Consider the following 20,197-nt stretch of genomic DNA (forward strand, 5'->3'; position numbering starts at 1 on the left):
AACCACACGAGGTAACAGTCAATGACAGACCCCACGCTACGTGGGACCCACCCGCAGTGAGAGAGTGCTGTCACACTGTAACACAAAATATAGGACAGGGAGTGCTTAGCACCCGGTGCTAAAAGGCCATTTCTCCAGGCTTTTGGCTGCGCATCGCTTCTTCCCCATTTCGCCCAACTTCCATCCCACGCCAGGGCCCGAGCTCCGAGCTAGGGTTTCCTCTCTCGCCGCCGCCGCCGCCGCCGACGGGAGAGGAGGAGGAATAGGCGAAGCCGACTTAGTAGCGCCAGGAGAGAGAACATGGGGACGCCGGAGACGTCGCGGGAGCCGTGCCCGGACCGGATCCTGGACGACGTCGGCGGCGCGTTCGGGATGGGCGCCGTCGGCGGCTCCGCCTTCCACTTCATCAAGGGCATCTACAACTCCCCCAACGGGATGCGCCTGTCCGGGGGCGCGCAGGCCGTGCGCATGAACGCGCCGCGCGTGGGGGGAAGCTTCGCCGTCTGGGGCGGCCTCTTCTCCACCTTCGACTGCGCCATGGTGTACGCGCGCCAGAAGGAGGACCCCTGGAACTCCATCGTCGCTGGCGCCGCCACGGGCGGGTTCCTCTCCATGCGCCAGGGCATGGGCGCCGCGGGCCGCTCCGCGCTCATGGGCGGGATCCTCCTGGCCCTCATCGAGGGCGCCGGCCTCATGCTCAACCGCGTCCTCGCCAACCCGCCGCTGCCCGCCGACGACCCCAACCTTACGGCGGCCATGGGCGGCAACCCTTTCCCGGGCCTGCCGCAGGCGCCGCCGGTCGTGGCACCTCCGGAAGTGGCGAGCTCCAGCGTCCCGGGTGGGTGGTTCGGGGGACTGTTTGGCAGGAAGGAGGAGGAGAAGAAACCCAGCGCGGGCGGGGGCAAGTCGGAGATCTTGGAGAGCTTCGACACGCCCAGCACTCCGATACCATCGTTCGAGTACAAGTGAGGAAAAGGTGCGATTTTTACTCGATGTACGGGTAGTTAATTATTACTATTCTGTTCGGATTTAGAAAAGGTGCGATATATATTCGATTATTGGGTTCCTGTTTGCTGTTTCCCCCATTTTTGTTTGGTCCGTTGGGGATTAGGACTCTTGTTCTTGCTGTGGAAGTTAGAAATTGCTTGGGTTAGGCAACTGTTTAGTTTCTTGTGCTAGGAGTCGCGATCGTTTTGTTACAAAAAATCCGCACCGGATCCAACTAGAGATTGTTATCGCTTCCTATTAGAAGAACGTGATTGGTCTGGTTGTCCTATATATATTCTGTTCCGGTGAGTTTGGATCTGTAGTAGAATAGAAGGGACACCAGAGATATCCTTTTTGTCGACCCTTTGCCTGAGTTCTAGTTTTGCTCCTCCATCGACAAGGAGCAGACCTTCAGGACGTCAAGCAGCAACTACCAGACCTTCAGGACGTCAAGCAGCAACTACCATGGGGTCTCTCACGCATAGGGACTGTCCTTGTCCAGGCCGCATCCTCACTGATACAGGTTCCGAGTTTGCAGTTTGTGCTGTTGGGGGTTCTTTCTACCACTTTGTCAAGGGTCTCAATGCACCTACTGGTGCACGATTTGCTGGTGGCCTGGAGGCTGTGCGCATGAATGCGCCACGTATTGGTAGCAGCTTTGCTGTTTGGGGAGGTCTGTACTCAGTATGTGATTGTACCCTCGTGTATGTGTGTCAGAAGGAGGATCCCTGGAACTCCAATTCTTTCTGGTGCAGCCACGGTGGCATCCTTTCTTTGCGTCAGGGATTTCTCTCAGTCATTCGTTCATCCATGCATGGCGCAATTTTCTTTGCTCTCGTAAATGGAGCTATTATCATGGCGCAACGCTCTCAACCTGATCCTCTATCTATGCCAGTTGATGTTCCAGCTGTCACCCCTGTGGAGATGTATTCATCTATGCCAGTTGATGATGAAGCAATCACACCTGTGGAGACATTTGAAAAGGAAAGTGGAAGAGGGAGTCACAAATAGAAATAACGGCAGCGAGACTGGTACTTCAGAGACTTATTAGAATTAGCCCAGCATGGCAGTGCCATCGTTTGAGTATAAGTAGATCCATTGATGGACATGGGATTTTTCTCAGCTGCCAGGATTTAATTGGCTCATTGTCCTTTTGTCGCTGTTCCTTTTTTTAAAGTGTGTACCTGGATTTATATTGGATTATCGTTTTTTAATTTATTAACCTACTAGTATTGAAATCAAGGACAGTGTAAGGGAAGGTATCGAAATCAAGGACAGTGTCAGGGAAGGTAGAATGATAATAGTTTTTTGTTATATGAATTCAATTCAATTCAGGTCATTTCATGATGTGAAGGACCAAGATCCAGATTTCACTTCTTTGTAGTTTCTTTTCACTTTCTGCGTGCTCTGTTGGATGCTGTTCTGGTGCTGCTAGCTTGTTTACCTTTTACTTTCTTGCATCCATGTTGATGTTTTAGGAATTCTTTTATGTGATGACTCACATGGTGAATGAATCGGTACATACCAGCTGTGAGGATCTGGTTAGTTCCATGAGAATCCTAGTGTAAAAAAAAACTCAACCCACGGGGGGTACGACAGCCCCCCGGGCATTGTGCTTAAGAAGAAGACCTTCTCACGCAGGTCGAGAAAACCCCCGAACCCCTGCCCCACCCATACACAGCGGCACCGCAGCTCCCATGAGACTGTGCTGGCCTGAGACATGTGCTTTGGCGTGGGGTAGCAGCTAGCCAACTGGACTAGCGCTCGCTTGCTGGGAATCCTTAACATCTGCAACTTTTGCTAGACTGTTATTGATCACAAACAAGTCTATTAGTTATGTATAAGCTACAAAGATAGGTGAGGCATGATTTTCTGATCAATTAGTTTGACCTATAATCATTTGTGTGATCCTATACTTCTCCCTTCTGAGTAAGAATGCAAATGCAAAATGAGAAGTTTCTTCTGATTTCATAAGTGTAGCTGTGCAAGAATAGCTGGCCTGGTTACCAAAAGAAATAGAATGAAAAAGTTAAGGTTACCTTGCTTGTAACTAAACGATAATTTATATAGAGGTCCATTTGTATTAAGATCAACTGAATAAGCGATGTAAGTTTGGTTTGAAATATTAATATTTTATATATAGGTCCATTTATTACAATTGTTGAGCCAGCATTTCGAAATATTAACACTTTATAACTAATTGTAAGTTTGGTTTGGTTTTTAGTAGTTTGATGAAAAGTTACTTGTTAGGATTTAGGAACATGTCTAAGTTCTTGTTCTTGAACTGTACTTCTTGGTATGGCATTGCCGCCTTTGAAACTCCATGAAAAATGCTTTTAATCACATGCTGCTGAAGGAGGTTACTGGAACAGATTGAATTCTGTATGTGGAGGTAGAGTGGGATTTTCTTTCAGTAGATCTGCCACTGCAACAGCCAACTCAATTGCTTGTCAGAGATCTGAAAGTGCTCAGCTGGAAGTTCAGAATTTCCAGGCCTTGCGTTACCAATTATTTGCCTGGATTCAGGCTGATGTTCTGAAACTAGCGGTATTTCTGTTAGATACAAGATTGATCATGTGGTTTGTTTCTGCTTGTTTTATTCGAATCAAACTCTTGTGTTGCGATTTTCATGGTTAATTATCCGTTCTACGTCACTGATGACATGCTAGGTACTAATAGATGTTCCTGTATACTATTATCTTTTTTTTTGCACACTTGGATTGTTAACCAACAGTGATCCAGAGCTCTTCATGTACTAAGATGTTTTAAATTTGCAGGTTGGCTGATGCCACTGTTGCTTACTTGGTCTCGCAGTGTGGTGGTGGTCTGGAATTGGTGATGCATGTCAGCAATACAATAACTGACAGGACAAGAGATGATTGTTCGATAACTTATTCCTGCGCCGCTCTGCCTCGACTGGCTCATATCTATGCGCCTGCTTGTGTATGTATAAGCCTTTTTCAAAACGTGGCAGATTGGCTACTTCTTGAGATGTAGTTTTTGTAGAAGCAAACAGCAGTAGTATACTGCCTATATTATAGCATTCGTGTTGTGTGCGATGTAATGCACATGAGAACCCTTGTGCGGTTGTGCCTCGGCCTGGCCTCTGAAGGGACGACTACTTTTTCGAGTTCTTATTAGTTTGATTGAATTGTTCAACTGCGCCAAGTCTTGCCGGTCTTTGTTTTGTTGTCAGTGCTATTTTCGAGTCGTAAGGGTCCTCACGATTTGCTGTGCTGTTAAGGTCTCGACGTCTGAGATGTACTGACGTACCTGCGTGGCTGCTGGCCTGCTGTTATGCGTGGTCTTGTGAGCTGCTACTGTCAGTCAGGGCAGGAATGTTTGGTGCTGCAATTAGGTTGGTATGTAAACTGCCCATCTTTGTGTGTAAGCCAAACGACTGACCACCCCAAAAGTGGGCAGTTAAGCTGAGAGCAACCTGCGCTTCAGCCTTCAGGATCGTTCCAAGGTAAACACAAAGGTACTGGGCAACGAAACTCAAATGGTGCTGGTAATAGATCGTTGTACCTGCTGAGCGAAAACATCAGCTTGACATGGTTTCTTCTGGCGACGCATATATCTCAATCTCATCAGCCAAACATGCCATCAAGATATATGCACATGATCACCAGTTCACTCTAATTTCCATTTGGGCAAAAACCGGAAATATGCACTCGATCACTAGGTCACAACAACTTCATTTTGACTCGCACACGTGACGGCGATCACGAGAAGTCGAACGGCGACAGCGGACGCGCACCGGACACCGGCAAGCAAAGAAGGCCCAGGTGTTTGGGCGTCGCGATCCGCGACCTGAACGCGGCCGTTGCGATGGCCATCGCTCCCTGCCTTTTCCTTTTCCCTCCTGCTCCCACTACAACTGAACTCCCTACTCAGGGACACGGGGCACGGGCGCGGGATGTATTGTGTTTTGTGTATGTTCACCAACCACGTTGCTTCGGCAGGGATAAACTACGGCGCAAGCAACCCCAGGCCGCTGCGCGCACGACGGGCACGAGCGAGCCACCGGTACACACTAGAGAGGCGCGGAGGCAGCCCACCAGTAGTCTAGCCGCGCGCGTACGCGTCGTGCGTCACCGCGCCCGGGGTTCGGTCGTCGATGAGTTACCGGGAAGGAACCCAACCAACGGTGGCAGGAGGCAGAGAGGTTGGTGGCGCCTTGCCATCGCGGCCGGCGCCGCCGTTGGCTGTCAAGCAAGCGTGCTGCTCTGCGGAACCGGAACCCGTGCGCTTTCTTTGCGTTAAAGGCCCGTGCGTGTCCGCGCCGCTACTCAGCCCAATGCACAACGCCCCGATACTGCTAGCTAGTGCTAGTGCAGGCGCTGTGGTTTTATCGTTGCGCGCCCGACCGTTGCATTAGTTTCGCACTCGCCGCCAGCCATGGCGCCCCGCTGCTCCGTACTGGTCCTGGCCCTCGCCGCCGCGCTCTCCGTCGCAGGTCAGTAATTGTCATCCTCCCCCAATGATTCAATTCGTGTTGTTTGCTGAAACTAGCGAGCTCAAGCGTCTTTTCAGTGGCTTACGACCCGTTGGACCCGAACGGGAACATTACCATCAAATGGGACATCATGTCATGGACGCCTGACGGCTATGTCGTGAGTACTCACATCGATCACTTGCCCTCTTCTTCGTTCTCTTCGTGCCCATGCTTCCTCCTGTATCATCATGCTAAAATCATCAGGCATGATCGATGACGCATTGATCGATCGGTTACTGACTAACGAATGACGGGCAACGTTCCATGCAAATGCAATGCAGGCGGTGGTGACCATCAACAACTTCCAGATGTACCGGCAGATCATGGCGCCGGGGTGGACGGTGGGGTGGACGTGGGCGAAGCGGGAGGTGATCTGGTCCATGGTGGGCGCGCAGGCCACGGAGCAGGGCGACTGCTCCCGCTTCAAGGCCAACATCCCGCACTGCTGCAAGCGCACCCCGACCATCGTCGACCTGCTCCCCGGCGTGCCCTACAACCAGCAGATCGCCAACTGCTGCCGCGGCGGCGTCATCAGCGCCTACGGCCAGGACCCGGCCGCCGCCGTCGCCGCGTTCCAGGTCAGCGTCGGCCAGGCCGGCACCACCAACCGCACCGTCAAGGTGCCCAAGAACTTCACGCTGCATGGGCCAGGGCCAGGGTACACCTGCGGCCCCGCCAAGATCGTCCCTTCCACCGTCTTCCTCACGCCCGACCGCCGGCGCAAGACACAAGCCCTCAGTGCGTTCGCGTTCCCCTTCTCCTCCTCGTTCTCCTATATATGGCGTGGCTGGGTTTGGGCTGACGACATATATGGCGATCGATGCTTGCATGCAGTGACGTGGAACGTGACGTGCACCTACTCGCAGCACCTGGCGTCCAAGTACCCGTCCTGTTGCGTCTCCTTCTCCTCCTTCTACAACGACACCATCGTGCCCTGCGCCAAATGCGCCTGCGGCTGCGAGCACAAGACCTGCGTCCAGTACGTCTCGATCGCCCATCGATCTCCAGCCCTGCGCGGCCGCAAGCAGCCGGTGCCGGCCGCCTCGCCATCATCGGTTCTAGCTCTAACGACGTGCGTTGCGTGCGTGTGCATGGGCAGGGGCGACTCGAAGCGGCTGGCGGTGACGGGGAAGCACGAGCACGCGCACGCGGCGGCGGCGCGCGGGCACAGGGACAAGGAGGCGCCGCTGCTGCAGTGCACGACGCACATGTGCCCCGTGCGCGTGCACTGGCACGTCAAGCTCAACTACAAGGAGTACTGGCGCGCCAAGATCGCCATCACCAACTTCAACTACCACATGAACTACACGCAGTGGACGCTCGTCGCGCAGCACCCCAACCTCGACAACATCACCGAGGTCTTCAGCTTCGACTACAAGCCTGTCGTCGCCTACGGATCCATCAGTAATTCTCTTCTCTCTCCGTGCTCGATCATCGTCTCCTCAGCTCACCATACATGTGCCGATCGATACCTACGCAATGCGCTCAATCTAGACAAGACATTGATGCGATTGTTCTCGCTCGTGTACGTGCAGATGACACGGCGATGTTCTACGGGCTCAAGTACTTCAACGACCACCTGATGCAGGCGGGGCCGTACGGGAACGTGCAGTCGGAGGTGCTGATGCGCAAGGACGCTAGCACCTTCACCTTCAGGCAAGGCTGGGCATTCCCGCGCAAGGTCTACTTCAACGGCGACGAGTGCCAGATGCCGCCGCCGGACGCCTACCCCTACTTGCCCAACTCAGCCCTGCCGGCAGCCGCGGCGTCGTCGCTGGGCGCTGCGGTAGCGGCCGTCGTGGTGCTCTTGGTGATGATCGTGGCATGAGAGAAACACGGGAGATCGATCAGCCCAGTGCTAGAACCGGCAGAGAGAGATGGAGAAAGACGTTGCTTTGATTTGTAGATAGACCTCGGTTTGGGTTTCAGGAATGGTTTGGATGCTTTTCTTCCAGTAGATAGACAACGCCGGCCATGAGCATAATTTTGGAAGGGAAATTAATATGTGCATCTCTCGTCAGATAACTCAGGTCATACACCATGTGCAGCCAACCCTTCACGATGCCTCTCTATATGCTTGTTACAACTAGGGATGCAAGTTAGGTTGTCAGCGAACCATAAATCGACTTAATTTTTATGGATGATCCACCGACCACTGGGGTTCTATATTGAATCATACAGAGATACTATTACACCATGTTTCACAAAAAATATGCCAAAATATTTTTCATTGCATGATCAGCGCCTGCCACTAAGACACCACTACTGTAAAGCCCAGTAATTTAGCCAATTTAAAACTTAATTGCGTATAGCACCATCGGATGATCCAGCGTTTCGCCACCAGACCATATGGTGGTGGTGGACACTAGTTTTTACATATAGTTTCTACTTGCCCGGGGGGGGGGGGGGGGGGGGGGGGGGGGGGGGGGGGGGAGGCAGAATCCCCCACCTGGACACATTTCTATGTGGACACTAGTAACTAGACTCAAAACTCAATAGGACACGTTGCCACACGGCGATCCACCAGAACGAAAAAACCAGTATCAACGATGGTGGAGCTTATTTCACGAGCTGGGATTGGTTACTGGCACGGACCTCACGTGCATGCAGTTTTACCGGGGACCACAAGAGGCAGCAGGCAGCCGCACGCCAACGGCCAACGCATGCATGGGGGGGAATCCCCCACATAGACATATTTCTATGGTGGACACTACTAACCTAGACTCAAAACTCAATAGGGCACATTGCCACACGATGATCCACCGGACGGAAAAAAAAAACAAGTAAGCCAAAAAGTAGCCAATCAAAGGTCTCCAATAAACTTGAGAATGAGTTCGCGGTGATCCACCAGGATCCACAAAGGCACCGTCAAATCATAGTGACACTCGATAACCTAGCTAAGTTAAATTTGCCCTTGAATAATGCTACCAAGTGATCTATCGTGGGCGACCCAATCATTTATTATTCTGATGCACATTTCAATGTGTTTTCTTAATGCATTTTAAGTCTGATCTCGTTCCTTTTTTTTTGAGACCCTAGACTTACACTCTAACCACTTGTGAGCTGACTTGGTAGGAGTATGTCATATGTTTACATTCAAATACTGTAAACTCAAATTTTCATCAAGCTATTGGTTTCAACACCCCTCTTAAAAGTACGGCCAATGATAAAAGATAACCTAACACCACGTTCAATTACCTCCCAATACCAAATTATGCACTTGAACACTAAAATATCATTAATCTTCACAAATATCCTTGTGTACATGTAAGGATCACGATATTGCGTAGAGGGTTGGGGTGTGAATACTGAATAGGCATTCCTAAAATTTATAGAATTTGCAAAAATATTAAAAATACAGTACACTGGGGCCTAGTCTGGACTAGAGATCTTGTTTCACCTGGGATTAGTTTGACTAGACTCTGGAGGTTAAAAAACCTACAAGATCTAAAAATTTGACCAACGAAATATAGTTCTACTTAGTACGAAGGCTTCTAGTAGATGTGTGGATATATCCTCCCTACTTTTCTTCACTCAAGTATGCACAAACAGATAGATCGGGTGAAGTTTTTACAAGCTAACACGAACTAGCTCAAGAACACACGAGATACGAGATTTAACTCAAGGTTCAGCCAATCCACAAAAGAGTTCATACATCATTGTTGTTGACGATGTTCACAAAAAAATCATTGTTGTTGAGGAAGCCACCAAGACTTCGGTCTTTTTCAACCCTATCATCTTTTCAAGCGAATCACAAAGTTTTAGCTTGAGGTTCTTACAAGTTTTGTCGGGATAATTATTGTTGAGAATTGACTGAAAGGGTCGAGATGGCGACTAGAGGGGGGGGGGTGAATAGTCCTTTTTGAAACTTAAACACGTTGGCTAACCGAAACAAGTGTGGAATTAAAACTATCGGTCTAGCCAAGACTACACCCCTCTATATATGTTCACTAGCACCTTGCAAAGACACTAATTATGCAACGAAGGTGCCGAGCTAGCTAGAGCTCTCCTAAACAATTCTAGGAGCAAGGTTACACAAACCTATGCCACTAGTGATTTAAGCAACAAGGGAGCTCCTACACATGCTAGTAAGCAAGAGCACAAAGCTAACTAAGCTCACTAGCAATACTCAATAACAAGGCAACCAATGCCTAATTAGAGAGCGCAAATACTTAGCTACACAAACTAAGCAATGTGACTAACAAGGTTACTAAAACCAAATTAGCCACGCAAGGGAGCTACTTCTATGCTACACAAGCAAGAAGATAATTAGCAAGCTACACAAGCTATCTAATTACAAGAGCAACTATACAAGCTTAATATGTATAAAAGTAATTGCAAGCTTGTGTAATGGGGATGCAAACCAACGGGAAGAACAAGGTTGACACGATGATTTTTCTCCCGAGGTTCACGTGTTTGCCAACACGCTAGTCCCCGTTGTGTCGACCGCTCACTTGGTGGTTCGGCGGCTAATTAGCATCACCCGCTAAGCCCGCACGTCGGGCGCCGCAAGAACCTACCCCTTGAGTGAGGGTAGCTCAATGACACGCTTTACTAGAGTTGCTCTTCGCGGCTCCCGCAGGGCGAGCACAATGCCCCTCACAAGCACTTCTCCGAAGCGCCGCACAAGCTTCTTGCGCGCTTCGACGGAGACCACCACCAAGCCATCTAGGAGGTGGCAACCTCCAAGAGTAACAAGCACCACCGGCTTGCAACTCGATCACCTAGTGCCACTTGATGCAACCTCACGATGCAATCGCACTAGAATCGCTCACTCACACAATCGGATGATCGCTATCAAGTATGTGTGTGATGGAGGGCTCCCAAGCACTCACAAGCATGGACACTAAGTCCCTTGAGGTGCTCAGCACCAGCCATGGCCGAAGGCCACTTCTATTTATAGCCCCAAGGGCTAAACTAGCCGTTACCCCTTCACTGGGCAACGGTCGGGCTGACCGGACGCTCCGGTCGTGTTGACCGGACGCTGGACCTCAGCGTCCGATCGCCCACAGACGGCCACGTGGCCCGGTTCCAACGATCACTTGACTTGACCGGACGCAGCAGCTTTCAACTGACCGGACGCTGAACCCCCAGCGTCCGATCATTTCCAGTAAGGTACCGACCTCGACCGGACGCGTCCGGTCACACTTGATCGGACGCAGCTAGCGTCCGGTCACACTCCAGCTTCTGCGTCATCGTACGTCAGCCTGACCGGACACAGCCTGCCAGCGTCCGGTGCATTCAGATCCAGCGTCCGGTCAGTTGACCGACGCCAGCATCTTCGCGACCAACTTGTTTTCACTTCTAACTTCTTCACCCTTGCTCCAATGTGCTAACCACAAGAACTTGCATCCGGCGCAATAGAAAATAGGCATTCTATTTTCCCGAAAGCGCCGAATCCATCTCACCCCTACAAACACCACCTCCTTTGTAAATGTGCCAACACCACCAAGTGTACACCATCATGTGTAAGCGTGTTAGCATTTTCACAATCATTTCCCAAAGGATGTTAGCCACTCAACTTGCCACGCCACTCGATCCTAGCGACAATGCAAAGTTAGATCACTCGAGTAGCACTAGATGACCGATATGCAAACAAGTTTGCCCCTCTTGATAGTACGGCCATCTATCCTAAACCCGGTCATAAACTTCTCTACACACCTATGACCGGTGAAATAAAATGCCCTAGGTTATACCTTTGCCTTGCGCATTCCATTCCATCTCCTCCAATGTCGATGCAGCACATGCACCAACACGATCAACAATGATATGATCCACTTCATATCATCACGTGATCATATTGGTTCATCGATCTTGACTTTACTTGCTCTTCACCGTTGCCATCGTCCATCGGCGCCAAGTCTTGCTCAAGCTTCACCGCCACGCGGTCCATCACTCCAAAGCCTTCGACTTGCCCTTCACGCTTGCAACCGGTCCATCAAGCCAAGTCTTGTCTTGATCTTCTCCACCTTGATCACATGACTCAATGTCATGTCTCATGTGCATTTAAGCTCCTTCATCATCACATGTGTGAGCTTTCCAACATCTCCAAGCCATTTTCACCTCCATGGCATATGTTGCTCACACACATGTACCTGTGGACTAATCACCTGTGTATCTCACATAAACACAATTAGTCCACCTAAGTTGTCACTCAATTACCAAAACCAAACAAGGACCTTTCATTGACCTATGCACGAATTATCAGATTTGTATTTCTATTCCCGGTTCCGAAAAAAGAGGCGTGTAGGAGTTGTAAATAGATCTCGTTTACCTTGAATCACATATGAACACAAATGAGACAAGTATGCGAGGGAGGTTATCTCGTCATTCGTTATTGTAGATATACATATAGTCCCTTTTTATATAGATGTAGCATATTGAGAAATTCTTAACAATTATAAGGCCAAAATTAGAGAACACTACTAGTTTATATCAAACATAGGGGGGGGGGGGAGGTGCCCTTACCCCCTCCTGTTGGCCGTGGGAAAATACGATGTTTTGTTGTGTAGAGCATCTCCAAGAGTTTTCAAAACCCATTTCCAATCTTGACTTCTTTGGTAAGATTGAAAAACCCCACTCCCCAACAACTCCTTATCTCAACTCCCAATCTTTTCGCGCTTGGAAAAATCAATCTAATAGTGTGCAAATATACATGTGCATATCAATCAATCAATCTAGAGGTGGAAGGACACGAGGAAGATTAAGGAGTAAGGACATGGTTCCCAATACAAATGTACGAGAGAAAGAAAGTAAAAATGGTTGAAGTGATTTGAAAATATTTCGGATTTCTGATGCAAAATTGTCTTCTATCATTTAGGGGTGAGATTTTAAAAACGGTTGGAAGAACGGAACAAATATGCTCCCAATTTTTTTTAGCCGCTTGGAAAACCCATTGCTTTACTGATTGTTTTTTGGAACTATTGGAGATGCTCTAAATGGAGACAACATTTTAGGTTTTAGGATTGGTTTGGGTGTTTTTAACTTACTAAAACACACTAAGTTTTTGTTTTTTCTTCCATTACTAAATCGACGGGCAATGAGCATAATTTTGAAAGATAAATCTATATACAGCTTACACCAGATAATTCAAGTCATAAAAGAGTTTATTTCTCACTAAAGAGGATCTAAACTCAGATAATTCAAGTCATGCAAGATTTTTTTTTGTCACTAAAGAGAACCTAAACTGAAGTCTGATATATGTAGTAGAATGTATCTTTAGCTCATATCCCATTTTTTATTATTAGTATCATCAGTTGTAATTGTAAAATAAATAAATATTATTATTAAACATAAAAGGGTCCTTATCGAAGGTATATATGCATACTCAAACTGTTCATATGCATCCACAGGCTTTTTATTTGTGCCACTGGCGGTCGTATTTGAGCATGAAACTCTGCATGATGTGGAAGGAAATAGATTATTTCTATTGTCACTTGCCAGTCAGTCTTTGCCGAAATTTACAGGTATTGGGAATGTACATGCTTGGTATGTGACTGCACATCTGAATCTGTTCCTCGATCAAGATTCAAGACACCATATAAAACTTTGGAACAATCTAATGATCAGCAGCAGGCAACGACACCGAATCAGGTCAACTTCTTACGAGACATCCACACCACCTATGCCTCGCTACGCATGGGTCATCAGGAGGATTGCAAATGCTGGCAAAGCTGCAACGACCGGGAGGAGAAGCGAAGCCGACAGCCGCGGAGAGGCGTTGGGCAGCCACGGGTAGGCGTCCGGCGGCGGCATCACGCAGTTGTCTCCGTTGAAGTAGACTCGTCTCGGGAAAGCCCAGCCTTTCTGGAAGGTGAACGTGGATGGCTCCTTCCGGAACAGAAGCTCAGACTGAACATTCCCGTCTGGCCCGGCCGTCATCAGCAAATCGTTGTAGTACTTGATGCCCCATAACATCGCCGTGTCGTCTGCGAAAGTGTAGTAAACGTCAATGTCTGACAAAAAACAGGAGGGGATTGACAATGCAAGACTGAATTTCTTCAGGGGTGAATGAAGTGCAGGTGCTCACTTATCACTCCATAGGGGTTCAGAGGTTTGTAGTTGAAGCTGAAAATGGTGGTCAGATTGTCGAAATTGGGGTGCTGCGCAACGAGGTTCCATTGCGAGTAGTTCATCCGGTAATTGAAGTTTGTCACCGTGATCTTTACCCTCCAGTACTCCTTGTAGTTAACCTTGACATGCCAATGCACTCTTATTGGGCACATGTGTGAAGTGCATTGGACTAGAGGCGCCAAGCTGTTCTGATTAGGATCGTTCACGACAGAAGCCAGGTAAGGTGAATTGCCCCTGTCCAAGGACAACACATCCAACCTTCACATAACTGAACAAAATTAAAATGGTATGTTAATGCTGAGTTTTCTTGATGTGACTTACTCTACACAGCTTCCTGGTGCAGTGCTGTTGTTCTGGCAGCCACAGGAGCATGTTGGGCAGTTGATAATGGTGTCGTTGTAAAACGATGAGAGCGACACACAGCAGCTTGGAGATCTTTGAGCAAGGAACTGTGAGTAGGTACATGTCACATTCCATGTCACTGCACAAAGAAAACAAGTCGTCAACTGCTGCTAAAACCTAGCAAGTGTTGCTACAGCAAAGGGATCATATATTTGTTGAAAACAGTTAACTGGAGATTTATTCATGTTTTTTTTTCTTATATGTGCACAATATAATTGGGCCATGAAAAGAAGAAGATCTTACTGTGCGCTTGAGTTGATCTCCTCCCATCCTGAGATATGAACTTGGTAGGTTTCACTAGTTTTGCAGTTCCACAGGTGTACCCGGGACCAGGTGCCTTGAGAGTGAAATTCTTGGGCACTTTGACGGTTCTGTTGGTAGTCCCAGCCTGTCCAACACTGACTTGGAACGATGCCACGGCATTGTTAGGATCCTGTGCCCATGAGGTGAGGACTCCTCCCTTGCAGCAATTGGCAATCTGCATGTTGTAGGGAGTCCCAGGCAGCAAGTCCACAACCTCAGGGTCCTTTCTGCAGCAATGGGGGATGTTGGCTTTGAATTTGGAGCAATCGCCTTGTTCGGTGGCCTGGCCACCAGTCATCGCCCATATTATCTCCTTCTTTGCCCATACCCAACCTAGTTTCCAGCCCGGCGCCTGAATGTGGCGGTACTGCTGGTAATTGTATAGTGAAACAACAGCCTGGATGAAAGGGGATTTCAGAAGGTGTCAGATAGTGGCAACGCCTGTGAAGTGAGAACTGGGGAAATCAAAATGATGATGGTGATACCAGGGTACTCTAGGTAAATAAAATGACCTTTTCAGCTGTCAGTGTCACAATTGCAGAATACATATCGTCAACATAATTTATAAAATGCATCTTAAGGAAAAAAAGAAATGGTAAATAATAGACAAGATTAGCCATGTCTCATTAAGAAAAAACAGGTAAATAATAGACAAGATTAGCCGTGTCTCATTTGGAATGCGACAGAGGGACAAGCATCGGGTATTGATTAGCTAATCAAACTGCACAATTCAGTACTGTACATCTGTTAACGACATATATTTCCAATTACTAGTTCTATGCTTGCAGAAAGAAGTCCTGGCACTATGTTCGTCATGATATCCTTCACCTGCAGGCTGCAACCTTGATTGATATTCAGTTACGCCCATTGTAAGCATATATCAAGAAAGTACTACAGTGCACAACGGGCAACGACCGGCAGAATGGCAATATAGCAGAGGAATAATCCTGACGCAAAAGAATGACAGAGAAAGCAGAATACTGCCAACAAGACTCAACGCTAAGACGCGATAACTGGAGTAAACGAAAAGTCTTGTAGAATAACCTCGTCCACTTCTGAAAGAACTATGAGAGCATATACAGACTTTTGTAACAACAGCGAAATGCACTCAAATTTTTACAATGATGATATAAGAAGTTTCAAACACACATTAATGTTCACTCACCACATATCCATCTGAAGTCCACTGTATTACATCCCACTTGATTGTTATGTTCCCATTCGGATCGAGTGGATCGTATGCATCTGCAGATTACCAAGGAAAGTTTCATGAAACATGATACTAGTAGCTCCAAATTGGAGATTTTACGGTAGCACACGTACAGGAAATCGTGATAGAATCATAACTGTAACAAAACAAAAACACAAAAATTTACATCCAGAAGAGCTTTCAGCATGGGAACCAACGGCCAAGAGGGTTGCAACTAGCCATAAACAACATCAGGTCTTGGTCAGGGTTATGATTCAGACAAAACAGAACTGGAGGTGTTGGAAATTGATAGTTTGAAACATAGGAGTAACATATTTGTAGCAAACTGAACTGAAATAACTGTACAATCAGATGTTTCAGTGGTCAGATTAGCCGTTACCGTTAGTGCTGAAATTTTTTTTGAGTTCACACTAGTAACTTAGTAAGTTTCATTTACATATCAAGTGACGATCACAGTTTCTTATTCAATATAAAAAGGATATCACACATGTAGCATGATACTATCCATAAGCCTTTTTTTTCCTGGAAATCTGACATAAATTACCAAAAGCGCAAAAACAACCAGATTCTCTACGTTTTATTTATGAAATTACCAAAAGCGCAAAAACAACCAAATTCTCTTCGTATTGTGTGTGATTGGGATCATATGAGAGAAATGCCTGAACATCGTAATCCAATGAGGAGAAGGCAGTGACGTGTTAAAAAAACAGAAAAGTTCTGAGCGGTGGGTGTTAGGAGATGGTTCGGCCGCTAACATGCTTTCCGCGGGTGGAAGAGTGGCTAACTGAATCAGGCAATCAGCGCCATTATCGACAACAGGAATGTTCGACGGATGTACAAGTTGTTTGATGTCATGTGCTGTTGTATCGTTGATCTGAAAGAAAGTAGTGCTACTTCTGAAAGAAAGTATAGGACGCATATAAATGATAAATGAGGTAAACTACGAGGGGCACAACTGTCGAATCTCAGAAACCCAAGAAACCCGATGCCAAAACATGCCATGCCAGAACCAATCAATTCAATGAGGTAAAGCTGGGAGCCTGGTGTTCGGTACGCACTGACCTGACGAACGCATTAGAGAGGAGAAGGCGACGACGAGCAGCAGCGCGACGGAGGAGGCGAAGCACACGGGCAGGAGCGCCGCCGGTCGCGGTGTCGCCATGGCTCGATCGGCCCGGCAGAGGTCGATAAGGAACCAGCGCGCAGGCGCAGCCCCCCGATGACTCTCTTCAGTCTTGTCCGCTATGCGCGAAAGGAATGGGATGGAATGCAACAGCCAAAGCTCGGACCGAGGATGAGTGGGCGGGTCAGAGAGAGAAGCAGCTTTCCTCTCTCTCTCTCTCTCTCTCTCTCTCTGTCCTCCTGTGGTTTCCGGCTGGATGCTGGTCACCTAGTTCATGCGATGGAGATGGCGATGTGAGGTTTCTGGCGGGCGGGCGGGCCGGCGCGCCGTGTCTGCCGGGGATGCAGACATGCATGCGACTGCGAGACAGGTTTGAGGTTTGAGCTATTCTTGTGGGCGTGGTTTGAGCTTTCCTTTCCTTTTTGTTTTCCTTCTAGGGGAGTGCAAACTGGAACGCAAAAGCTAGCTAGCTCCAAGTGCCGGGCGCCAGCTGTGTCACCCTTTCGTTCATTTTTGTATTTTCTGACCTGGGTTTTAAGAAAGCGGACGTGAGTGAAACACCACGTCCACATGCGCACGAAAACGTGTGCTCGTGTTACTTCCTTCTTTGCCTTTTGCACGCAGCTCTACTACTAATCGATAAATTCAGGCAGATTACTGCTGAAATTAAACCTGCGTTTGACCTGCAGTGCAGGCCATGGATTGCTTCCGGGTTAAGGTAATTCATCTGACCTGATAAAGTGTCAAAAGGGACCCATCCCTGTCATGTTGGTAGGTTCTCACAGACTCGATCACAGTGCTCCGCTAGCTCACTCCAATTTAAGTACCCATCACTTTTTATGTGATAAAAGTCTCTTTTAGGCTATCTCCAACAACAACATCTAAAATACAAGACATATTTATTTTTTATGTAGCGTTACAGACAAAAGGTTTAATAATTATTCGGTATCCTCTTCAACAATGAGACTTAAAAGAGAATCTTTTCTGCAAATGAGTTTCCAGAAGAGATGATGCTCATATTTGAGTTATGTCTCTCAGATAATCTAAAATAAGTCTCTTATATAGATACTCTATTGGAGGCTGATTTTAAGTCTAGTGATATCTATTTTAGGTTTGGATGTAGTACCGGCCTCTCGAGTCTGATGCGCGTAATAATCGATCTTTTCCTGGTGACGGTCAGGCTAGGCGGGCCTGTGTGTGGGAACCTCAGGATACCACGCACGCACTAGCTATAGCTAGCTGCATTTTCTTGGCCGGCCTGTGGCTGCGAAATAATGGAAAACCAAATGAAGGCACAGGGCTTACGGACGAATGGTGGTACTGGAGCGCGACTGCGTAGACTTTGACATAGGAGTAGTAAACAATAATACTGCGACTGCGATAAGAAAAGTTCAGATAAAGTGTCGCGATGATCTGTTCCTCGTTTTTTATTTGCCGGGCGAAAGGGGATTATGGCGTGATACTACTATAACCAGATAGAGCCCCAGGAACATTCGAGACCAAGGCCGCCGTCTGTTTTTTTTATTGCGCTGAAGAATTCGATCTCTGTGCAAATATAAATAAAGTCATGCATCTAAATCTGCTGGATGAACTGGCGTACAGTATGTTCCGAGTTTGCATTGTGACCGTGCCGCTGCCGGAACAGGAACAGGAACAGCCGAGGTTGATCTGGGTTGACCGGCACACGTATCGCTCACGGCGCGAACGGGAAGAGACCGGAACGTTCCGGACGAAACCCGGCGCGGCCGCCTCACGCGTGCGCAGGCAAGGCAATGCAATGCAGGACGGGACACAGGCGACAGCTAAGATCCAACTCAACCGGCGGCGACCAGGCGAGGGGCGACGCAACGCAACCCACGCAGCGGCCCTTGGCAAGATCCCGCGTCGCGGTCGCGGAGCGAGACGAGAATACGAGCACGGCAAGCGTGGCTTCGAGAAGGAACACACGAGACGACAGCTTGTAGCCGGTGGCCGCGCCGGAACGGATGGTGTGACCCGGGGCACCAGGCCGCAGGCAGGCGGCGCGCAAAGCAAAGCAGCCCGTCCCGTGTGCCACAAACTCTCCGTTCCTCGGCTGTGTGCCAGTGCAAACAAACAAACAAACCGGTGGCGCGCGCGCGGTCTCGGTCTCCTCCTATTCACGGTAGCCTGCTGTCACGCCGTCACGGTCTTGCCTGCATTGGGCCACCCCCGGAGCAAGTATAATGAGAGAATGTAAGCTTGGTAAATGCTGAGGCAGAGAAGAGAGAAGAAGTGCTTATAGCCGGTGTAAACACGAGAACTAAGAAAATTCGTGAAAAGAGACAGCTGGATCATATATTAATAATGAAGAGCTAATTATTATATAAGTAGGCTGAGAGAATGCTTTTTAAAAAAACTTACAGCCAGATGCAGTTGTATTATTAGGCTTCTTGCAACCGAAAGCTCGCTCGTTCGCCGTGTTTCGCGCGCACGCGTGCCCCTGCCCCTGACCCCCAGACGCGGCGCGGCTTTGGTCAAGCGGAGCGGCGAGCGGGAGGGCGGCAACTGGAACAGGACAGACGTGAGAGATTGCACGCACTATTTCTTCGCGGCGAGGCGACCGTACCACACGAGAAGACCTGCGCACCCAGTCTCCATTGCAGTGAGTGGTCACAGCTAGCGTCTGCTACCGTGGTCAACCAAATGGGTCAGTCTAGCATTGGTCAAATTCCACGGCTGCCGTCTGCTACTGCCTGTCAGCACGTTCGGTTGGTTGGTTCGCATTGTTACTGGTTTGCGAAGAAGTACTGCTGGCTGATTTGTATGAGAGAAAAATATTGTTCTGGCTGAAAATTTATAATCGTTTACGACAAGCCACAGCCAAATGAACAGGCTGTATGTCAGGTGCGGGGTGCTCGGCTGGGCGACTGGTCCGCTTCAAACTAGCGTGTCGCTTGTTGGGCGACAAGTGGGCCATTTGCGCGCGTAAGAACTGGGCTATTTGCTGCGCGGGGAGGAAATGAGGTTCGGCCCCTCGCCCCGACGAATCGCGCGTTGCCGGCCTCGGGCTGCCAAAGCTAGTATACAAGCTGGTGCGTTTTATCAGCTTTGTGAGGTTGTAGAAGATATATTTATTGAGCAAAAAATAAACCGAAACATTCCTCGCAGGGCGTCCGTTCGTCCTCATGGACCATGTCCGGACCCTGCCCATGCCCGTGCCGCACGTGGCGAGCCCAACGCGCTAGGCCCTCGCTAGCTTGCTCTCGGACTCGCGCCTCCTCTCGGCCCTCGTGGCCGTGCTCTATCCGCCTACCCTTGCCACTGCCCCTGCTAAGGTCCGTGCCGCCGCGAGCTCCACACCGACGACCTCCGCGGTTTTGAGCTCCGTGTCGAAGAGCCTCCATTCATTCAAGCAGGCTATGCTGAAAGCGCATGTTGTAATAGTATATTTCAAATTATTTCAGATGGTTCAGAGGTATGTTGCAAATGTTGTGTAACGATGGTGCAAAAGTAGATTGGGATGTTGCACATATTGTAATGGCTATACACGTATGTTTTAAGTGTATGTTCCAAATGTTTTATCTGTTCCAGACGAATGTTGCAAAGGTTTTATCTGGATGTTGCATATACATGCATGTTG

At 48.6% G+C, this 20,197-nt stretch overlaps 4 protein-coding genes across 6 annotated transcripts; 3 read left to right on the top strand and 1 right to left on the bottom strand.

Moving 5' to 3' along the window:
• Positions 1-126: 126 nt before the first annotated feature.
• Positions 127-3,902, top strand: LOC136542602 (mitochondrial import inner membrane translocase subunit TIM17-2-like). Of its 2 annotated transcripts, none has more exons than XM_066535114.1 (2): positions 127-976; positions 3,765-3,902. In XM_066535114.1, the coding sequence occupies exon 1, from the start codon at positions 301-303 to the stop codon at positions 967-969; it is 669 nt and encodes a 222-aa protein (XP_066391211.1). In that variant the 5' UTR covers positions 127-300; the 3' UTR covers positions 970-976; positions 3,765-3,902. The 2 variants fall into 2 exon arrangements, with proteins under 2 accessions (XP_066391211.1, XP_066391212.1); XM_066535115.1 differs by lacking the exon at positions 3,765-3,902 and adding an exon at positions 1,883-2,012.
• Positions 986-1,998, top strand: LOC136542603 (mitochondrial import inner membrane translocase subunit TIM17-3-like). The gene has a single exon (XM_066535116.1). It carries the CDS (start codon positions 1,453-1,455, stop codon positions 1,996-1,998), a length of 546 nt encoding a protein of 181 aa, XP_066391213.1. The 5' UTR covers positions 986-1,452.
• A 78-nt stretch (positions 3,903-3,980) lies between the features above and the next one.
• LOC136542601 (COBRA-like protein 6) lies at positions 3,981-7,645 on the top strand. Of its 2 annotated transcripts, XM_066535113.1 has the most exons (6): positions 3,981-5,446; positions 5,524-5,603; positions 5,767-6,223; positions 6,320-6,464; positions 6,585-6,889; positions 7,021-7,643. In XM_066535113.1, exons 1-6 carry the CDS (start codon positions 5,389-5,391, stop codon positions 7,311-7,313), a joined length of 1,338 nt encoding a protein of 445 aa, XP_066391210.1. In that variant the 5' UTR covers positions 3,981-5,388; the 3' UTR covers positions 7,314-7,643. The 2 variants fall into 2 exon arrangements, with proteins under 2 accessions (XP_066391210.1, XP_066391209.1); XM_066535112.1 differs by having other exon boundaries at positions 6,320-6,889; positions 7,021-7,645.
• Positions 7,646-12,848: 5,203 nt separating this feature from the next.
• Positions 12,849-16,997, bottom strand: LOC136547171 (COBRA-like protein 1). The gene is made up of 6 exons (XM_066539140.1): positions 16,536-16,997; positions 15,429-15,508; positions 14,204-14,660; positions 13,880-14,039; positions 13,515-13,792; positions 12,849-13,413 (listed from the first exon to the last, which is right to left on the bottom strand). Exons 1-6 carry the CDS (start codon positions 16,633-16,635, stop codon positions 13,118-13,120), a joined length of 1,371 nt encoding a protein of 456 aa, XP_066395237.1. The 5' UTR covers positions 16,636-16,997; the 3' UTR covers positions 12,849-13,117.
• Between the last annotated feature and the right edge of the window lie 3,200 nt (positions 16,998-20,197).

Source organism: Miscanthus floridulus, chromosome 3 (genome assembly GCF_019320115.1).
Source record: "Miscanthus floridulus cultivar M001 chromosome 3, ASM1932011v1, whole genome shotgun sequence".
Classification (NCBI taxonomy): domain Eukaryota; kingdom Viridiplantae; phylum Streptophyta; class Magnoliopsida; order Poales; family Poaceae; genus Miscanthus; species Miscanthus floridulus.

Coding starts and splice junctions, on each gene's coding strand:
- LOC136547171 (XM_066539140.1), bottom strand. CDS start 16,635: ATGGCGACACCGCGACCGGCGGCGCTCCTGCCCGTGTGCTTCGCCTCC. Junction 13,793..13,879: donor GCACCAGGAAGCTGTGTAGA/GTAAGTCACATC, acceptor GTCCTTGGACAG/GGGCAATTCACCTTACCTGG. Junction 13,414..13,514: donor GAACCCCTATGGAGTGATAA/GTGAGCACCTGC, acceptor ACACTTTCGCAG/ACGACACGGCGATGTTATGG.
- LOC136542602 (XM_066535114.1), top strand. CDS start 301: ATGGGGACGCCGGAGACGTCGCGGGAGCCGTGCCCGGACCGGATCCTG.
- LOC136542603 (XM_066535116.1), top strand. CDS start 1,453: ATGGGGTCTCTCACGCATAGGGACTGTCCTTGTCCAGGCCGCATCCTC.
- LOC136542601 (XM_066535112.1), top strand. CDS start 5,389: ATGGCGCCCCGCTGCTCCGTACTGGTCCTGGCCCTCGCCGCCGCGCTC. Junction 5,447..5,523: donor CGCCGCGCTCTCCGTCGCAG/GTCAGTAATTGT, acceptor GCGTCTTTTCAG/TGGCTTACGACCCGTTGGAC. Junction 6,890..7,020: donor CGTCGCCTACGGATCCATCA/GTAATTCTCTTC, acceptor GTGTACGTGCAG/ATGACACGGCGATGTTCTAC.